Here is a 21,163-nt window from a genome sequence, read left to right as displayed (position 1 = left end):
AGAAGTTGCTAATTGTCTTCCTGTTAGGAATTCCTAAATCCTGTGCTTGCCAAGCCCCTTGGACTTGCCCTGTCCCACCTGCCCTATCCTTAACAAAGCTTTTACACAGACATGCCAGGAGCTGGGAAAACCCACGAGAGGGCGGTGCCATCCGCAGTTACAGCCCTGTCAGCAGATCCAAAAGGGGAAGTGACATTCAGGAAGCTACAGACCAGGAAAGGCTGAACAGCATTTGCTTCCTTAAAACATTACTGCCAACCCCAAGAACTTAGGAGGCACCACACAGCCTCACCCTGCTCCAACTCACAATTCAAATTCGCAGGGACTTTACAACCCCCACCAATAAAAGCGGACCCTTTTTTCACCATTGTTTCTTAAAGCTTTTTCTGATCAGTCAGAAGAGACCATAACTTAGAAACACACTGCCTGCAATCTCAGAGCTTTGCTCCAAAGCAAAGGCAGCAGTTTCTCCACTTTAGATTCCATCACACAGGTCCTGGACAACCCCAGTGAGCCAATAACCTAAATATCATATTTATTTCTGAAGAGCTGCCTGGATACAACAAACACCTGTCATTTCAAACCAAGAACATCTCTGGCGTTTTCTGTTGACACATTTGGAAGTATGAAAACAGCCAACATCCTGATCTGCAGGCAGGTCAGTGGCAGAAGGATCTGTGTCCTACCAAGTTCGGTCTGCAACTGAAGAGGAGCTTTGCAAGCTACTCCCCCATCCCAGATTTTTGGTTTGGTATGTAAAACACGCTACACGGGCAGCACAAAACCACAATCCAATTATCTGCACCAAGCCCAAGCCAGAACCACTGTGATTTATTTAGGTCTCTTTCAAATATGAGGGGGAAAAAAAAATAATTAAAAAAAAAAACAACTTCAAACCTTCTGGCTCCTCCAGAAAAATAACGTGTTTTTAAAGGCCTGCAGCCAAGTCACATGGGAAATAAATGCTACACACAGACCTGGATGGAGAGAACATGGTTTAATTAAAGGCAAAGCTGATTTCAGCAGCTGCAGTTCTTGCACAGACAGACAAAAAACACAAAAAAAAAGCTTACGACACAAACCAGTTTGTGTTGGGGGCCCCTCGCCTCGCTCCCCCAGGTGCTGGAGGGCGGGAGGGCAGTCGGAGCATTCCCGAGGCCGGACGCTCATGCACAAGTGGAACGGTGCGGCTGGACCAGGCACTGCCGGGAGTGAGATGGAGAACCTGGTTAGCTCGTCTGGGGTGCAAGAGTCAGTGACGGATCAAACACTGGAATGTCGCAGCTGCCGGGGTGCACAGCTCGGACACACACCGGGAGAGCCGGAGGGAAGCACACAGGGGTGGGCTGTATTACCACCGGGTGGGAACTTCACTTTTTGGACTTGTTAAAGGAAATACAGCTTCGAAATGCAACACAGAACAGTGATGTTGCTAAGGTGGAGCTCGTGGGGGAGCTGCTCCTACCCCTGAGGGGTATCGGTCTCCTCCGCCTTCCCTTTTCGTGTTCTCTGGAGCTGCCCAGACTCCAGTCTCACTTCAGCTCCTGCATGTGCTTTGCTCTGCATCTGAATTCCAGTCCAGAGATCCTGAATCATCACACAAACCCCTACTGCTAAACACAGCAAATGGACATTGAGATTGTTTCCGGAACTTCCCTGGGAAACCTAACAAAAACGCTGTCCTTTAACGAAGCTTCCAGTCTTCCTTCCCCCTAATAAATAGCAAATAAAACGTTTTTCCTTTTCCCTTCTGCACCTTTTCAGCTATGAACAGCACTATGCCGTTTCCATGTGCGGTTCACACACGTGTGTCCATGGGTGCCTTGGATTTGTTTCTGGAACTGAAAGCTTGGGGCTGCAGCTGGGGCAGGGGGGGGACGGGTTTCTGCAGAGCTGACCTGTGCCTTGCTGGGGGTGTGGACACTCCACACTGTCCAGGCTGACTGTCGGATTTACCCAGCCCTGCTGGACCCCTGATTATTTTCTGCGAGATGTTGCACGTGGTAATGAAACTACGAGCGTTCAGCGAAGATGGGAGGATGGAGAGGAAAAACCAAAAACAAAAAAACAAAACAAAACCGAAAACAAAAAAAGAAAACCATTGAAAGCTTTCTACCTACCTATTAAAATGAGTCAGGCCGTGAATGCACAGACTAGCCTGCCCTTTGTGGGGCTAGCCACTATGCTACAGTAAAATGTACAGGAATCACACATTAATTGAAAACCCCATAGCAGTTAACTTGCTTGTTCAGCAGAGTGCTGCGATGCCCCACATCACCCATTATAGCTCAAACACCTACTGAGAGGAGGGCATTTCATGCTGGAGTCTCTAACCCACCCGTGGGCTGGCCAAAGCCTCTGGGTGAAGCAGTGCCAAGTGCCAGACTCTCCTTCATGAAACTCCTTCGCTAGCCCAGGAGATAGAGCCCCACCTCGCCACCAACCACCTCTGACCAGAGCAGCAACTGGGGCTTTCATTGCTACACACTGACTATGAAGCACGTCTGTGTACGGAAGAATTCAGTGTGATCTTACTACTGAGATAGTAATAAAGATGTTTAGGAGTAATTTCAACTACATTCTCAGTCAGCAAAGCAATCATTAATGGATTCCTATTGTATCTCCCCAAAGAGGGGATAAAGATTGAGAAGTTCTCATTGGCTTCTCCCATCTGCCCTTCGTTCTCAGCTTTTACTTCCCATGTGGCTGGGGACATGCACGATGGAGAAGGTGAGAGGCGGTGATATCGGGTTACTGAGTGAGCCAAACAGCAGTTCCTCTCTCCCTCCAAAGGGCCCAGGGATGGGAGAGTTCCTGATGTTGTTTGCTTGCACTGCAGACGTTTTGTGCACACTCAGTGGGTCGGTGGAGCACTTACGCCCTCCTGACAGCAAGGAACAGAAGAGAGGGCTGCCACCTGCACAGGACCGTGTGGGCCAGTCCCGCAGACCCAACATGCCATGGTTTATGGAGCCGTCGTTTGCAAGGGTTGCCTCCTCTGTCTCAATGCGGCGGGTTCATGGCGCCTTGTCCACGTTGCTGCTTCTGCTTCTGCTGCATCAACAGCTGCTCCAGGGCCGAGGGGCCAGGGTGCATCATGGAACTGGACCAGATGGACTAAAAACAAAGAGCCAACACTAGCACCTCCCGCACTAGACAGCCCCCCTCTGACAGATGGGAAAGCAGAGACAGAGTCCTATATTCTCCTTCTTTGTCACTCATACCTGGCTTATCATGAAAGTTACCCAGGCTTCAAAGTAGGCCTTCTAAAAAGAGGCTCCCTGGAAGAACCTTCAACTCCTACAGAATCCTCATTACCATAAAAATTCATCCCACGCTAACTATTACTAATTTTAGACTAGTCAAAGTAAATCTTATAATTCCTTCCAGTTCTGCCAGCCTGGGCTTGATCCACAAAACACTCAAAACCAGCAGGAACTGGAAAACTGTGATGTCTTCCAGCGCTGGCGACACCTCCCACACTGCCTGCATAAGCAAATCTACAGGAAAAACCCTCAGCTTCTGACACTGAACTCTGACACATGCAACAGCCTAATGCCCATCACTGGATCCTCAGGCCCCACAGACCCATTCCTGAGCACAGTTTCAGCCAAACCTACCTTCAGGCTCTCCATGAGCACAGCTGAGGAGTCCTCCATGGCGGGAGGGCCTTGGGCTGCCCAGGTGCCACCGGGAGCACTGGACTGGTGCCAGCTGCTCTCCGAAGAGGACGATGTTGCTGGGAGATAGTCCAGACCAAACCCTCCCATTGCTAAAATGGGAGAAATACAAGTTCAGAGGGACATGGCAAAACCACTGCAAAGCAAACACCATCAGCTGCCGGTGTCTGATGGCTCTGCAGGAGCCTGGAACCCAGCACTTGCCTGGCTTATCTGTTTTCCAGCGGTCTGCGACTCTCCGGTCTCTGTTGTCTGGAGTCCCAATGGGTCCGAAGTTGGAGAAGGGAACAGAATTGTGGTTATGGGTAGGAGGGGAGCTTGGCAAGCTGCTGGGGTTGGAGGAGTGAGGAGATTGGCTGGCTGGTGTCGAATGATCTGGTGATTACAAGGCGAGAGGAAAACAGTCAGCAGAGACAGCAGGAGCCTCCCAATTTTGAATTTCTTAGTGCTGCTGCAAATTTTGCCATCATCCACTTTGCTCCAATGCTGAAGGGCAGTTTTTATTCCCTCCATTACACGAGTGTAATGCAAATTCTGAAGTTCTGAGTGAAAAATTTACAAGAACACAAAACCCAGGAAGCCTTATGAGAGCTGGCCCAATAAAAAAAAAATCAGATTAGACCTTGAGGAGTTCACAAGTTTACAACTCAAACTCCCAAGTTTGAGAATGTTTTACACTTCTGTGAGTCTTAAAAAGACCAGAACCCAAAACTGAGCAAAAGAGGAGAGTGAGCATGAAGCCCATCTGCAGGCAGAGCAGAATGAATGAAGAGGTGAAGGGAGAGAAAGCTGAAGCCATGTGAGCCAAAAACCTGTTAGAATAAAAGCGCTATGCAGCTCCCTCCATTTCACCCACAGTGGCTTTTCCTGGTTGGTTGCAAGAGTTTCAGTGCAATCAAACATCTCATCCAGTGCAGATGTTATCTAAAATCTACTCATGTCTTAGATTCAACTAATTCCTCCTCTCATACTCTTCTGGATTTTTAGTGAGAATAAAATCATAATAAAAAAGTTATGGTTTATGCCTTTAAGATAATTAATAATGAAGAAACTGGTGTGCTTTGTAGGCTGCTTAACAATAAAAAAACAACCTAACAAAACCCACAACTGTCTTATTTTCCTCCATACTCTTCAGTCATACCGTTTTGTCCCTTTTAAATCTCTAGATTATGAAATCCAGTTCTTCCTGCTTTTTCCAGAAAAAGCAACACTGAAAGTATATGGATGTCTGAGTTAAAGCCCTACTCCCAAAGGGCTGTCAGGAAACCAAGTTTAAGAGATTTCAGGATTTAACACCTCCTACAACATTTATCTTGCTCAATTACTTAAATTAAAATCCAGGTTCTTCTCTGATATTAATTAGAGAATCCCCTCATATCTGAGAATATATAAAGAAAAACAGAAACCTTCAGAGACCTTGTCAAGCAGGTTTGGGGTTTTGTTGCCTTTTTTAAATTTCCAGTTACATATAACTTGCAGTCGGTTTAGAATTAACTCAAATCCTCTTAAATCACTAGACAAGAAATACCACACCAGTATTACCTGAGCTGGCTGGAAGGGATGGAGACCATGGAGTCCCTTCAAAGAGAGAATAGAGTGAAGTCTCCTGGTGGGCAACTGAGGGGGTAACTTCTGTTTTTGTGCTGGTATTCATGTTTTTCCCATACACCTCATTGAACATGCTGTTGTTTGGATATCTTTCCTGAAAAAAACCCAAACAGAATGTTTAGGTGTTGGATTTATTTCAAACACTGAGAATGTATAAAGGAAACAATTCTAGATTAAAATATTTCCTAACTCCTTTTTCACTGCACAGCCCCATCTTCTCTATTTTATTTAATCCATCACATTAAATCCATCACACTCTGAACCAAGACTGATTTTTCCTGACTGGACTGCAAAGCCTTCACAAAATCTTTAAATTCCCAGTACTCAGAGACGTTGTATTGAGATCCTGCTCAATTCTCTGGAAGAAAACAAGTCATTCTCTGCTCAGGAAATAAAAACTCTTGAGATGCACCTTTTCAGTCTATTCCATGATTCTACTAAAAGCAAGGGGCTCATGAACTCATCAAGATTCAACAGTACATCTGCACCATTACAGCTAATGAATTTGGGAAGACAACCGACAAAGGCAAAGATTAAGGCTGATACAGACTGAAATTAGGCCTCCATAAGGATTTCTTTCAGGTTTTCCACTAGTTTGACAGCAAGGTCAAACGGCAAATGGCAGCAGACTTTGACTCTCACTTACCTGATTAAGAGAAAAGCCACTGAGGGACAGGAAAGACGATGACTGAGACATCAATTCTGATGGTTTTTCCAGCAGGGACTTCTTCAGAAACCAAAAAGGGGAAGAGAGCAGTTAGCGATCAGTGTACTAAGCAGGAGCAAGGTGTGTTGTCAGAAACTGCCACAGTGGGTTTGGTCACATATAAAACCTCCCATGCACTTTGGCTCCAGCACCTTGGAGGACAGGGGAAGCAAACTACCAAGTGCAGAGAGTCAGTAGTTTTTCTACTAACTGTAATTAATATCTAAAAATCAACAATCAAGACAGCTGAGAGTCTCAGGCAAACCCCACTGCCAGAACAGCTTTTCAAATCCGAAGTCTAATACTCTGCCTGATACATCTGGAGGGGAGATTGCTGCCAAAAATCCCTTACGGTTGTGTGAAAACTTGCACAAATCGGACAGGATTCTTCCCAGTGATCAGAGGACTCCTTCAGACGTGATCAGACCCTTGTACGTGGCTACTGACAGAGTATTTTCCAGTTCTGAGAGCAGCCCTGCTGTACAGACATTCTTAGACAGCGAGACCTGCCAAGTGCTGTGATTTCTTTAATTAGGTTTAAGAGTCCAAGTGTCATTTAGCACTGTCTCATTTCCATTATAAATTACTGTAGAGAGGAAGAAAATAAAAATGCAACCCAGGCGTTTAAAAGAGAGGTTCCAAAACTCCCCTGGGGTTCCATATAAAGATATTATGGGCCATGACCCTTTCCATTATCTATGCCAGCCCCCCTCATACAGCTGTCATTTCCAGCATATTTCTCAGCTTTCTGTTTGGTTTTAACTATGATTAGGGAGTGAAAAACAATGTCTCTAAAACAAGTGTATTTAAGGAAGAAATGGAATCAGTTATCATTGACACAGAAACCAACGAAAACTTATCAAGCTTGGTTGGTGGACAATGAACATCTCCAAATTTAGGATTACCAAGCCATGGAATTAATAAAGCCATACGTAAAACTGTGTGTGAACTAAATAAAGAGCTGTAGTCTCGTTCCAAATAAAAGCCCTCTTGCACTTGCTCCAGCTCAGCATGTCAGATGTTTTTAAATTTATTATTCAAACCACAGAAACCTGACCTAGCGTCCCTCTGTCCTTAACACAGTCGCAATATCTGGAATATCTTTGCTTTTATCCCGTAAACTTAAGACAAACAGCCTCATTTTCTTGGCAAGCAGCTCCCAGCTTGTTAAGATTTTAAACATGACAACTCATTACTTTGAAAGCACGTTTTAAAAGGCAGACAAAATTCCCACTCTGCATATCCACACGGCTTGCACAGCAAAGGATTTCCTTCCATTTGTCAGCAGCCACAACAGCAGGAGCTTCAAAGGAAGCTGCTGATGGAGCAGCCTTTAGTTTCCTAGCGAAGTTACCTAATGAGACAGAAATGAGTGTCTGTTTTGCTACTGGCTCCTTGGGATGGCAGGTAAAATAACTGAGGAATAGACTTAATCAGAGATTTTGAGTCACAAGTAATTCTTTGTTACTGCCACTAATCTGAGTTAGTAGGATTTCGTGAACATGCTTGTAGCCATACTGGAAAGGCACACTGCAATTTCAGAGGCAATTTATAAATTCAGCAGCTGTAAGACCCTCCAGCTAGTGAACTAGGAACGTTTTAACACAAAAATGTACGAAAAAAAGCCTTTCAGTCTGTCAAAAATTACTGTATTTATATAAGAGTTACTGATTATTTAGCCCGTTGCTTGCTATTTTCTTCCAAAGCTATCTTGTTTTGGAAGAAATCTTTTCTGTATTTAGTGGGGCAGCATCCCCTGTCTCTACGGAATTATTATATGCAGATTATAATCACAGAATCATAGTATGGCCTGTGTTGGAAGGGACCTTAAAGCCCATCCCTGCCATGGGCAGGGACACCTTCCACTAGCCCAGGCTGCTCCAAGCCCATCGAACCTGGCCTTGGACACTTCCAGGGATCCAGGGGCAGCCACAGCTTCTCTGGGCAACCTGTGCCAGGGCCTCAGCACCCCCTCAGCCAAGAATTTCTTTCTAATATCTCATCTAACCCTGCTCTCTTTCAATTTGAAACCACCCCCCCTTGTCCTGTCACTACACCCTTGTTTTGGTGACTCCCCACAGTTCAACCTGTGCCCCCCCCTTCCCCTTTATTACTAAGCCCATACAACTGCAAAAGAGTGAGTGCATTAAATGAAGCATCAGCATCTCTCCTGTGGATTGTTCTTAAAAAAACCCCAGTTATTCCGATTTCTGAAGAAATCAGCAGGCCTGGATTTGGCCCAGGAGCCATATCATGGGCCTCCAGGAAAACTAGCTCAAGGTTGAGGCAGGGAATTGGATAGGAGGGATGGGGGAGAGAAAGAAAATTTCACATTTCTTATCATTTCACAGAAGAAAGAGATGCCAGTTAAGAATGAGAAGCAGCAGTATTACATCAAATACATACAAAGAGGCTTCGTCCAGGAAGAGAGGCGAGAGGCCCCAGCAGAGCTGGGTAAAGATCAGGAGGATTAGAGAAAATCAGCTCTTCCTCCTCCTCCAAGGCAGCCAGACTCTTTAACAGGTCCGGAGGAAGCAGAGGGGAGCTCTTGGGGTCCTAGTGACAGAAATGAGCACAGTGAGACAACAGAAGGCAGAAAGAACAGCCAGAGACAGCAAGGGCAAGCTAAGCCAGAGCAGGAGACAGAACAGCAAGAGGAAGGCAGAAGGCAGCATGCAGAGAGTGAGGTGAGGGAGTGGCATTGCAGAAGTGTACTGAGGCACACAGAGAGAGAAGTCTGAGCAGAAAACAGCCCCAGGCACGTGGCCTCATGTGCATGGGGAGCAGTGTCACGTCACCAAAGTGATGGGCAGCGAGTCCAAATTAGTGCAGCGTGTGCTTCCCACTGCATCCATGCCACACACTGAACCTGGGTCCACACTCAAGGACAAGGAACATGAAATCTTACAATTATTCTACAGCTGACCTGGGAGTAATTTAGGTTTCGAGTAAAATTATGTTTGCATCTTCTTTCCCCCAGGAGTGGAGTTTAAATCCCATAAGACTTATTTCCACTGGTGACGGCTGCTACACCAGCATACAGCTGACCAGACCACTGGGCCAAAAAAACTGCCAAGTGCTGCTCAAATTGGACATCTTGGCTTTTGTGAGGGATGCTTAGAGCCCAAACATCACGGGCACAGCTTCTCTCCACACTGCACTATGCTGGCAAGATTTCCTTTTTAGGAACAAGAATAAGGCTTTGACCCTGTTTCCATCTAAAAACCACAATGTGGTATCAGAGTAGGGGTAGATTCCTGTATATTGTCTGGCTTTTCTCTTGGAAGGATGAGCCAAGTGATCCCAGCTGACCTTCTCCAAGTCCTGAGAGCATTTACAGAGGCACACCACGACAAAAGGCTTAAAGAGGCCTCTGTTTAGGTTTCCTTATAAACACCACCAGGAGCACTCACAGATAACTCCAATAATAACAGACACTACTGGTTTTAGAAACAGCAACATGAAGCACAACTGCATGAACAGAAGCAAAGTATTCCATTAGTGCAACTAACAGCTAAGGAAGTAATTCAGCTCTCAGTGGTGGGATTTTCAGGAAAAACAAACAAACAAAAAATCTAACATGAGACTGCTGCTACCAGCCTCGATTTCCGGCCTCAATTGGACTGCTGCAGCCTCAGCTGTTCAATTCACTAGAGGGGTGTTAAGAGTTCATCTAAAGAGTAATAATTCAACTGCAATTATCTGGGTGGCTTTTACGGTTTTCATCAGTTGCCAGACAAGAATTTTCCACAAAACTAACAGCTGCCATGTTTCTAAACCTGTCAGACACAGTGCAGAGATCAATGTCACATCCACACTGAACAAGATTTACACCTACTTGAAACCAGATCTTCAAGAGACTGATCCCACACACAGCCAACTCAAATTGAAAATTCATCACTATTTTCTGGAACCCCACGTACCCCATGATACCCAGGTCTCTTCTAAATAAGCTCACATTGACCTATTTGGGGCCACTGGGCATTCCCGAAACAGGGAAAGCCCAGAGTTGTCAGGAATCCCAGAGCCTCATTGGTTTCCACCACTTGCAGCCTGGATCTTACCTCAAAGGTCATCCTGGAGACAGCATCCTGCTCTGAGCGGAAGACTCCTTGCCGCTTTCCCCTGCGGTCCATGTTCGACTGCTGGGCCACCACCCTGTTGTCAGCCATGCCATAGGAAGAGTCCCAGTAATATTCTGGCACCTTGACTTCTGAGGGGTTCTGGTTATATGGCTCCATTGGGAAAGGCTTCATTTTTTTCTCCAGAGGTTGCTGTTGCATCACAGGAGGCTGCAATGACTGTTCAAATAATTTGAGAGGGTCCTGGGCCTGCAGGTAATAGGGCTGCTTTACAGGCATGATCTTCCCCAGAGAGCCTTGGACTTGGGGGGGATTCCAGAGCTGCTTCGATGAGTCTGTCTGCGGATACTGAGGCAGAGACACAGGATTTCACCAGCAGGGAAGAACAATTAATGTTACTTGAATGCCTAACTCCATCCAAACTGTCAGCCTGGCTCATGTGTGACAGCAAATCAGAATGATTGTGCAATGTCTGCATTATTCACCAAAATGCTCAGTCTTGACAGCATCTAATATTCTCTAGTCCAGCTTTAAACCAACAGCCAAGTACAATCCTTGCTCCAATCCAGTACCTGATAAACTAAAACCTATAAAGTAAACCTTTATTGAGGTATGAGCTGCCCAGAACACCAGGAGGGTCTCACCATCGAGTCCAGACATGCCAGAAGGGAGATTTTTCTCCAGCACAAAGTAAGTATAAATCTAAGAGCTGTGAGGGAACTGGCAGTGCACCATTAGCCAAAAGAAGAATATGAGTGAAAGTTCACACACAAGAAAACTAGAAAGGCCTGGGACAGAAATACCTGATCAGAAATATCACCTTCATCCCTTGCCTATAAACACACAGAAAAAGGGTGACAGAAAACACATTCCCATTCCAGTACGTACCTTCCTCTCAGCTCCAGCATCACACAGTCATACCCACCAAACTTCCGCTCCTTTTCAAATTTCCCCAGAAGTTCACAATCAAAAAATTCTTTAACCACAATTTTGAAAGGTAATCCTGGAACACAAGTCTTGAAAGCTGTCATCTGTTTTTAAACAAAGCTTAGCACGTAGCACAGGTCAAGTTTACCTGCTGGAATCCGGAGTGGTGGGGTGGGCTCTTCCCCAGGCCCTGCACAGCTTTTGTGGGGGACTGTTGCTGCTGCTGCTGCTGGGCCAGAGCTTGGACCTGTAACTGGCTTGCGGACTGTGCTGTTGCCTGAGCTGGTAAAGATGAGAGGGGTTGCTGGGAAGGAGGTGGTGTTTGCTGAGGTCCCTGGGTCATTGGCCCTGGTCCAGAGGGCCGTTGCTGGCTGTAAGGAATGTGGGACTGTTTCCCACCTTGCACCTGGTTTCCTGCAGGTGAGTGAGCTGTGGGCTGGAGGAAGGTTCCTGGGACAGAAACGCCACCCGGGAAGGTGTACCCCGTGCTCATGGAGAAAGCCACAGGAGGGGGGACGACATAGGTTGGAGGTGGAAATCCTGCAAGAGATGAAAATGCACCTTTAATTGCAATTTGGCAGAGCAGAGAGCTCCCTCCAGAAAACATTTAGTGGGGTTTTTCTTCCTGTGCTGTTCATTTAGACTATGAGGAAGGGAGGCACCAGTCTGCAGACATGTACTGTAATGTCCTTCCTCACCTTTGCATGTACATGGCTGTGATCACACAGGGATTCAGAGTTCTGGAGTTTTCTTGCAATATTCCAGGCACTGATAACAGTCAGCCAGGGAAGTGCCTCAGAGAATCATGTTTCCCCTCCTCCCTTGCCTCCATCTCCCAGCTCTTTCTTTTCCCCCCACTACCTTTTTCTTCACCATTCTGGGGTTTTTGATGCATTATCTCCAAAGTTCCCTCACCATCAAACACATTTTCAGGGACTAAACTTCTGCAGGAATAAATAGAAGCAATCAATAAAATAAGTCTACTGCCTCCTCCCAGAGGATCACCAGTCTCTGGATTAATTTAGATAGAGACAGATGGTAAGTAAACAAATCCTCATATCCGCAAGATCAATTCCTTCCCTGTAGTTCACACTGAAAAGCCAGGTTTGGAAGGCAAGCTTTAATTCTGTGTCTCACAAGCCAGACTTTATGCTGACTTTGGGACAGGGAAGATGTCCCTCTATCTTATATTGAGGAACTCCACACAACAGCTTGCAGGGAAGATGCAGTTTCCAGCTATTCCACGAGCAAACACGGACAGCAAGGTATGACAGGAACACTCCACAACAAAATGGGAACATGCACTGCAGCAACAGCAGCAAATAAGACCACACAAATTACAGCTTGAAACATGAGCATCAGTACAAAAGAAACTGAGCTATAAAGAAAGCTGTGTGATTGATCTTTTGTAATAGAGTCCTGAGCACAGGGAATGTTTCCTCCTGAGCAGAAGCCTTTGTCATGTTTTGACAGGAAAAGCCTTCTGTGAACTTTCTTGATCTCACATCCACTAACCAAGAAAGGACATGGCAGATTTCATGACAGACCTCGATTCAAAGCATAAGCAATCTTATTTATCTTGTTTCAGTTCTGATATGCTCATTTCTTACTACTTGTTAAGATTCCCAACATAAAAATCCACATCATTAACAGAGCCCCTACCTTCGAGGCTCTAACAACCACTATTGCAGGAATTTTCTTTGCAGTCAATAAATCACACTCCAAAAGAACAATGCAAATTACCTGGCCGGCTAGGAAGGGGAGGGAAGGCTCCTGGGTGATGAATGGGGATGAACTGGGAACTGCTGGCCTGACTTGGAGTCTGAGTTACAGGTGTTTTCCTGGCTTCGGACACCGGAGTCTTCCTCATCTCCGTCTGGGATTTTACCTGATGCAAAAGAAAGTATGAAGAAATTAGATCAGTTTTCCTGTAATTACCCATATTCTGTCAAGCCAAAAAATAAACTCTCAGATTGTCTGAGGGATCATCTTTTCCCTAAGTAACTGGGAGGGGTTTGGAACACAGGAACCCTCCTTACTGACCCCAGGCAGGTTACCCTGCGTGTCCTCAGGCACTCCTTGCCTCACAAAAGCACTCTAAGGGTATCTACTCAGAAGATGCAACAGGTTCTTTCTCTAGCAAGAGAACGGGAAGCAGACATAATAATCCTCAAACCATCCAAAGAACCTACCATGCTGCTCACCTGCAGTGTTTAAAAACAAAAGTGCAGATGCTATTATGCTTCTCCTAGGGCACTGCTTCAGCCTAACTCATGCCACTTACCTGCAGCACCTTAAAAAACAAACAAACACTGCCACGTTCTTCCTAGGGAATTCTCTCAGCCTAATGAAATTATTTTGACCCAGAGCATACAAGACAAACAGCAGAAGTGTTCAGTTTACTGCGTAACTGCTGGGTGTTCTGTTGAAAGAGCTGCACCAGTTAAAGGCAGAGAGAAGAATGTAATGTAATGTTTACCTGATTCTGAGTCTGCTGCAGTCTGGGTCTTCCTGGAGAGGAAGACAGAGGGGAAGACTACTTTCCCTTTCTGTTCAGCTCAGCAGAACTGCCTGGAATGCAAGATGGAGCAGGCAGGAAAAAGACAGCAAGCAAGGAACCCGGGCAATACAGAAAGGGCCCAGGAACAGACCTGACACCAAGCCTCGAAGGTGAGTGAAAAAAAGGGCTGTATCAGGGGCCAAATTAAAAAAATCCAAACCAAACAAACCAAAACTGTAGGGTTTATTTCAACATTTAGTGCTACTGAGTGGAGAGGAGTTACAGGGTATTTTTTTTCTGCCAAAATACAATAGTAAAGGGGTAGATGCATTCAAATGTTTTCTTAAATTCTTTTTCAAACTGAATCTCCCCCTTTAGAAATTGTGGGAGCGCAGGGTTCTTTCTGTGCTTGTAAAACTCGGAGGTCTGGGTGAATTTTTGATCTCCCACTAGAAAAAGTCCAGAGGGAACTCCATGTCAAGGTTCTGGCTGATGCTAAACACCACAAACAAGGCAGCCCTTGCTCGTGCCACATTCTGACACCTTCACTGTCCATCACATTCTGTACATTCAACTTACATTGTGCTGCCCCTTTTTTCTCCACAATAAGCAAAACATTTTTATAATCACACCAAGAGCTTTGTATTCTTTTACAGAACATTGGAGAATTCAAAGATGCTCTTACTGCCACAGGATTTCAAAACAGGGAGTTCTAGTCCATCAGAAACTCAAAGGTGCTATAACAAATTTCCAAGGGATGGCTTCCAAAAGGCTCTCTGATTTAGAGTTAACTTTATAAATCTAAATACCTAAAACTGATTAATCAAGACAGACAAACTCCAGATGCTTCCTTGCTTCTACTTGATCTCACCTCAAAAGTGTCAATGCTACCAAATATTTAGTCCCACAGTGGTCCTAAGTGTTCCTACACTGTGCTTGAGAGGTACCATTTCATCACAGTGACCTCTGAAGAGTATGTTACATCCTAAGTGAGCCTGCATTAAACCTTCCTTGGCACCCAACATTTTCCCTACAGAGCACAGATTCAACCGCCTGAGCGTGCAAGTTTTCCACTTATCTGCAAAGCAGAACTGTGTAACATTCTTCACATTTTTGCTAAGTAGGAGCTGCAGCATTTTCAGCAATTAAGCTTTTGAATGCAATGAACTAGGGAGGAGATAAAGCCTGGTATTTCCAGGAAGGCCAAAGCAGAGCACTAAGAGTCCACTAAGTGGTACAAAAACCTATACTTGTTTCTCAGGGTGGGGGGAAGGACTGGAGAAATAAGTCCACAAGCTACATAAAATAAAAGGCACTTACTTGGATTAGTTTTCATAAATACAGCTGATGGAACTAAAACGTCAAAATTAATTCCTACTGAAGAAGAGAAGAAGGATGACCAACCACATCAGAGCAGATTCTGCTACTGCTGGGTTTCAAATAAGTTCTTCCTGGGTTTGTTGTCTCTTAAGACTAAGACAAGCAAATTTCTGATAAATAAGTTATCTTTCCTATCTAAAAAGCTACATATATTTCTCAGATCTGGTGGGTTTTTATCAGCCTCAAGTCCTTATTTAGCAAGACAGGGACACAAAAACTAAAGCTGGGAGTTATACTCAGGCCTGCAACCACATTCCAGACATGTTTGACAAATAAATAAGAAACTTGCTACTCTAACTCACCTGTGTTGGTTTTCAGATACCGGAGTCGCATTCAGCGAGTCACAAACAATTCCCACACGGTTTCTGTAGCCTTTACAGTAACACTTTGCCCTCCCTGATAGGACCCTCTGCAAAACCAACTGAATAATGCTGCCAGTTCAGACCTTCCATTTCATATCCATGATGTTTAACAGCAAATAATCAGGAGGAGAACAAGAAGAATGATCCAAGAGTCCTAACACCACAAGCTAGAAAGACTAAAAGAGATGGTCTGTCTAGCCTAGGGAAAACAAGACCTCAGTTACACAGGACTTCAGAGAAGTTGCAAAGAGTTATTCTGCAGACCTGTCCTGGGCAGTAGTAATGGGCTTACACACAGGCAAGGGAGATAAAGTGCATTAGGAAATAATTTCCACTTGCAAGAACACTGAAGAACTGACACAGTTTCTCTAGGGAGATATTAGAGTCTCCATTACTATCATTAAATGGTTCCAGTCATCACTGGGGGAATGACTGAGATTGTCCAGGTACAGATCAGATCAGCCTGAGACTCTCCACTCTTATTTACTACAACTCAGTGGAAGTCAGATCAGTAAATTCATTGTTTACTTGACAGATTTTGCAATAATGCTCACACAGAAATAGAGAAAAAAGCATGTCCCTAAAAAAATATAGCTGATAAAAGAGCAGCTGATGTGAAAATCAACAATTTTGAGCAAGTTCTTGAGCACAGATTTACAATTTAAGAGCAGCATGGCTCTCCTTACTTCTACAGAGACACCTGACTGCACCCACAGTACAGAGGATCTTACTCCTCATATCCTATTCGGTGCTTTTGTGACGTGTTCAGTTTGTTGGAAGTGCACAAGTCAACTGAACTGAAAATGCAGAGTACCCAGTTCCTTCTCAACAGACCACAGCATGGGTGAGGCATGACTGCAGCCTGGCCATGTGAACAGTCTTGGTGGCCTGAATAACTGGTGGAATGGGTAGAAATCTGTTTTTTTCTTTTAAGACAGTTAACACAGCAAAATCACCTTTCATTGCTCCCTATCCTTTTCTCCCCCAAAATTGAGACAGGGAAAGGGCAGAGACCCAAAGATCACCAACACCTGGTCTTTGAGGTAGAAGTGCTTTATATTTTTGTGCATTAGCTTCATTAGCAGTGCCCACAGTGAGACCTCAGCTCTGGCGTACAGAGGCACAGCTCTACCACAAGCAGTGCCTTCCCTGACACGCTCGTGGTACCTCCTCAGACACAGCATCCCTTTGAGCTAAAGGCTTACCTGAACTGCCACGTTCTGCTTTCCCGCTTCCTGCATCTTATCCAAGCCGCATTTCTTGGTCTCATTCTTCCTTTTATTGTTGTCCTTCTTCCCATCGTTCTTAGTGGCCACTATTCCTTTGCTAAAGTCCCGCCTTTCCCTCGCTACGTCTTTCGGGGGATAGATGCGCCCTTGCTCCCTGTTCAGCTCCCGGGGCTTGATGTTCTCTTTGAACGTGACCATTGGCTTTTCTCCTGCATCACAGTTGTTGCTCAGGCTTCTGCCAGAGGCCAGAACTGACTTGAGTCCAGGGCTCCCATCGGCACACAGTGGCTCTGCCATGGATGTCTCCTGCAAGGCGAGACTCTCTTTGGCTTCACTAGGGTCCTCCAGTAACAGCTCTGGGATTTCTGTCACGAACAACAGCTTTCCCACCTCGTTTTCACACTGCATCAACCTGAAGAAGAACGCAATTGAAAAGCAAGTACAATTAACTACATTACTTATCACAACCAGTCCATGAAGCAATGGCACGTAGACCCACAGAACATGCTGTTAGCGCTGTCAGCATCTTGTACTCACAGTACAGGTAATTGTTGTGTTGAACAGAAAGAAAAACAGCATTGAGCTCTGGCACCCGTGTTACCTCAGCTCATGGCAGCAGGGAAATACAGCAGGTATTTCACTTACCTCGGCTGATTATCAGCGATCCATTTGCCTGTGAAGATCAGGCGCTGCTGCCGTATCCGACGTTGCTGCCCTTCTTTATCTCCTGTAATTGCCTGGTGGCCTTTGGAAAAATCCAAGTTCCTAGTATTGACACAGGAGAGGGAATATTAATTACACAATTACCCTCTGCAACATCGTATTTCTTTAGAAATACAACATGCCAGCATTACTCTATTAAAGGCTGTAAACTTTCATAAGGAGTTATTCAAAACATGACTGTTAAGAGACGTCTGATTTACAGATGTTATTTTCTTCTGGTAAGATCCATCTACATATTAAGAAGGTTTGGTGGGTTTTTTTAAATAACAAAAGGCCAAAAGCTCATCTGTGTGATAATCAAAATCAGAAAAATAATAGTTGAGTGAATATATCTAATATTTAGTCAGCATTTGTGGATGATGTTAAGTACAGGAATGCAGTTAAAAACAGAGTAAAAACCAGCAAAAGAAAATCACATCAAGCAGGTTTCATGCAAAAGCATTTCTTTTCTCACTTCTTAAATTTTTCTCTTTCCATTTATAAGTCTGAAGACTACACAGTAAAACCAAAAAAAAGTCATAAGCATTACTATAAACTCAAGATTTTCATAGAGTTTTGCTACATTGTCCATTACATTCATTTTGAAGAGACCTACATCAATCCATACAGCAGTAAATATTCATAAATAAGATATTGCAGGGAACAGGTCAATGTTTGTCAAAGTCATGACATCAGCAAGAGTACAGGATCCTTCAGCTGTTACCCACCTGAACGAAGGCCTCAGAGCCAGGAATCCTTGCAACTCAAATTCTTCTGGAAGGGGGGTTGCTAGCAAACAGACATTAAATAATGTAAGGAAAACATGAAAGCACTGAGCACAGTATCATAAGCAGATACCTCAGCATGGTCACTACACATCCTAAAGCCTTCTATTAACTGGTCCACCCTGTGACCTGAGGAGCTCAGGAATGATAAAGCAGAGCAAGTCTGCTCAGCACAAGAAAGCAGCATCTGCAAAGTATTCACATGCACTAATACTAGAAGACTACTTCCTTCCTTATTTGCTCTTCAACTGCAATTCTCCCCACCATCACGAAAAACCTGCATCGTTCTCAGTTCTTTCCAGCACAGACTAGAAGTGTCCTTACCATTATTACTGGATAGATCTTCTTCATGAGGCTGGAAGCTGTTTAGAAGAGAGATCAGCCAGGGCCATATGCTGTAAATTAGAAACCAGACAAACCATAAGTGAAAATGGCAAAACATGGGATGTGTTCACTTTACCAAGGAAACACTGAACTCCATTACACAGTCACAGCTTCCATTAATCCTCTGATTCCCAAGAAAAGGTAAAGTTTCCCTCAAGTGGCAGGAAAAAGACCACCTTCTTGAAAAAATTACTATTTTTTAAAAGCCAATCTAAGTTCCCAAGTGCTCTGTGATACTGTAGCACTGGAGCAGTTACCACAAAGGCAAGACCTCTAGATAAGGGTTGCACTGAGTAAGACCATTAACCTAGAGGTGAACTGGCAGTCCCCTGCCTTGTCCTGCAATACCAGTACAAGCAATGACTGGAAATTCTTCCCAAAGGCCCTGAAGCAAATAATTTTCAAATCACACTGATCACTGCATAGGTGGTTAACATTTAACTGCCACCAACAGGCTGCTTGCTCCAGTTTTTCAAAAGATGCCACCCGAAAGCCCAAGCATCCTTCTGCTTTAGTGATGGGCACCATGGAGGCAACAAAGAACTATTTTAGGATGTTTTGAACTATTTAAGCCTAAATTTATGAGATTAGTGTCAGAAGTGAAAAATCAGAGCAACAGTCCAGAACAGAAATGCCTGCACTGACATTTAAGGACCCTCTCTACTAAATTCAATTTAATTTCTGGGTGATGAACCAGAAAAACTGGATTCCAGCACTGCCCAAGAGATGGCTTAGTACATGAAATTAAGCCAAGTATTCTGCTGCCACTTCCCTCAATAATCGGAGAAACCATTACAATAGATTAGACTACAGGAACACTCAGTAGTTATGCTCAAATCAGACATTATAAGCTAGACTGATTTAAAAAAAAGACAAAAGTTATGTGCAAACCTAAAGCAAATTAAAGCACTGAATTTGCTCCTTTAACCCACAAGTCTCATGTTTTGCTTTATGAACTCTTTAGCACATATACTTTCTATGATTTTAATGTCTGTAATAATGAGTCATATGATCACTTTTCCTGGGACTAATCTGTGGATCACCAGTAATTATGAATTCATGCAATCAAAGGTATCAAAAGAAAGATTAACACTCACTACCGTCTTTCATCAACCACTGCCTCCTGGAAAACACTGGGCCTAAGTTTCAGCCAGTCCATGGAAACCTTCACAGCTGGAAGAGGATATGCAGCCCCAGAGTCCTCCTGGTAGTCATTTTGTAAAGGACACTTGCACAGAACTCCAAGAAAGGACACTACAAACAGAGTAAAGGGAAAAAACAGAACAAACAAATTCCACAATGTGGGAATGACGTGCTAATGTTGAACATCATCTAATAAAACACATCCCCCTGTTTTTAAGAGCTAGTTATTTAGAACAAAAAAACCTCAATTACTTCATCTCAAACAATTCACCAACAAATCAGAAGATATTTTTTTAAATACTTTTCTACCATGAAACAGAACCTTGGTGGTTTTTGTCCCTTTAAGTGTCACAGCAAACCATTTTGCTAAGTTAAAAAAATAGGGTGAGATGAGCCCAGTGCACAATTATTCACTCACCTATTTATTAGAAATTATCAACTCAACTATCTACTTGCATTTTATCCACTTTCCCAAGTTAGCAGGCACACAAATGCACTGGAGCAGTCTCTGCAGGCAGGCACCCAGCCCAGACCCCTTAGGGCATAAGAGCTGAGAAACAGTAACCACACCAGTGTGACCCTGGTGTTTTCAGAATCAACTCTAGGCTGGAATCTGAAGAAATCCAGCTCTTCAGAAATTTAGGTGTTGACAAACAAGGCCAAGTTGATCATGGATTGGATCAGATTAGCCACATAATGCTTATTTTCTTAGAGTCTAAAATGCTCCGCACTCCCACTTATCTCCTAGTCAATATTATCATAGGCACAAAAGCACTTGAAGTCTTAGTTGACTCAGCTTCTAGTTCAGCCCTGTGGAATCAGGACCAGCTCCATTCCAACTTCAACTGCATTGCAGCCAACTGGGGAGCAGCCCCCCAGGAGTGGTACTACCCACTGCCAACTTGGATCCAGCTTTGCACCCAAGTTAAAAATGTTCTTTCAGAACAAGGGAAACGATGCAGAGTTCTGTAAAACTTCAGAGTACATCCAGGGCTCAGAAATCCAGTGCTAGTCAGCACTGCTGACATAAATGACCCTGTGCAACCACCTTCTCTCTAAACTTTCTCCCTAATGTCTATTCTCAGCACTTACCTCACATAACCATTAAGCTGGATTCTGACAGGAAATTACTAATGGATTCCATGTAAAAACCAAAGAGAACTACAAAAATCAATTAGCCTGCACACTCACTGAAGAGAGCCAGGAGCTGTGTCCAGCAGAGTTGCTCATCCTGGCTGTAGCTGTGCTGCTCCGTCTCGTTGCTGAAGTCTCGCAGGTGATGCAGTTGGAACAGGTTGATAACAGTGATGTGGACTAACTGCTGAGAATTGAAGGCCTTCTGGAACAACAACCTCTGCAGCAAAGACACATGGGGGGTGTATTTTTAGATGGCAAAGCACACACACTTGAAAGGATTAGTAGTTGTTACTTCACTGCTTGACTAATGCTTCTGCCTTAAGGCAACACTCATTCTGGATTTTATTTTCAGGTCGTCCCTACTGGCACAGCACTGGGCTTCCCAGCAGGACTTGGGAAGGTGCCTATTGTTAAGCCCAAGGATTTTGCTTGTACACCAGCTCAGATGCTCAACAAATCAACATCCCCTTGGTTACTGTTCTCTTTCAGAGCAAGTGCAACTTGAACGTGCAGTGACAGCACTGCAGCAGATCCACTG

General features: G+C 44.4%; 1 protein-coding gene across 5 annotated transcripts in view; it reads right to left on the bottom strand.

Moving 5' to 3' along the window:
* Positions 1–982: 982 nt before the first annotated feature.
* Positions 983–21,163, bottom strand: part of SMG7 (SMG7 nonsense mediated mRNA decay factor) — a 51,179-nt gene continuing 30,998 nt past the window's right edge. For 2 of the 5 annotated variants that reach the window (XM_027723481.2, XM_039380091.1), the window contains exons 9-23: positions 20,680–20,842; positions 19,443–19,599; positions 18,286–18,356; positions 17,905–17,965; positions 17,120–17,239; positions 16,451–16,886; positions 12,747–12,891; positions 11,152–11,543; positions 10,059–10,424; positions 8,401–8,550; positions 5,935–6,015; positions 5,223–5,382; positions 3,885–4,055; positions 3,621–3,772; positions 983–3,117 (exon numbers count right to left, since the gene is read on the bottom strand). In XM_027723481.2, coding sequence (XP_027579282.1) covers positions 3,004–3,117; positions 3,621–3,772; positions 3,885–4,055; positions 5,223–5,382; positions 5,935–6,015; positions 8,401–8,550; positions 10,059–10,424; positions 11,152–11,543; positions 12,747–12,891; positions 16,451–16,886; positions 17,120–17,239; positions 17,905–17,965; positions 18,286–18,356; positions 19,443–19,599; positions 20,680–20,842 — 2,739 coding nt within the window. In that variant the 3' untranslated portion in view covers positions 983–3,003. The remainder of the gene's footprint in view (positions 3,118–3,620; positions 3,773–3,884; positions 4,056–5,222; positions 5,383–5,934; positions 6,016–8,400; positions 8,551–10,058; positions 10,425–11,151; positions 11,544–12,746; positions 12,892–16,450; positions 16,887–17,119; positions 17,240–17,904; positions 17,966–18,285; positions 18,357–19,442; positions 19,600–20,679; positions 20,843–21,163) is intronic. The other 3 variants (XM_027723484.2, XM_027723482.2, XM_027723485.2) reach the window with 3 other exon arrangements.

Source organism: Pipra filicauda, unplaced genomic scaffold (genome assembly GCF_003945595.2).
Source record: "Pipra filicauda isolate LSUMZ 115617 unplaced genomic scaffold, ASM394559v2 scaffold185_size1782982_pilon, whole genome shotgun sequence".
NCBI classification, from domain to species: Eukaryota; Metazoa; Chordata; class Aves; order Passeriformes; family Pipridae; genus Pipra; species Pipra filicauda.
The sequence above is the reverse complement of the archived record's forward strand: the minus strand, read 5'-3'. Positions and strand labels throughout refer to the sequence as shown.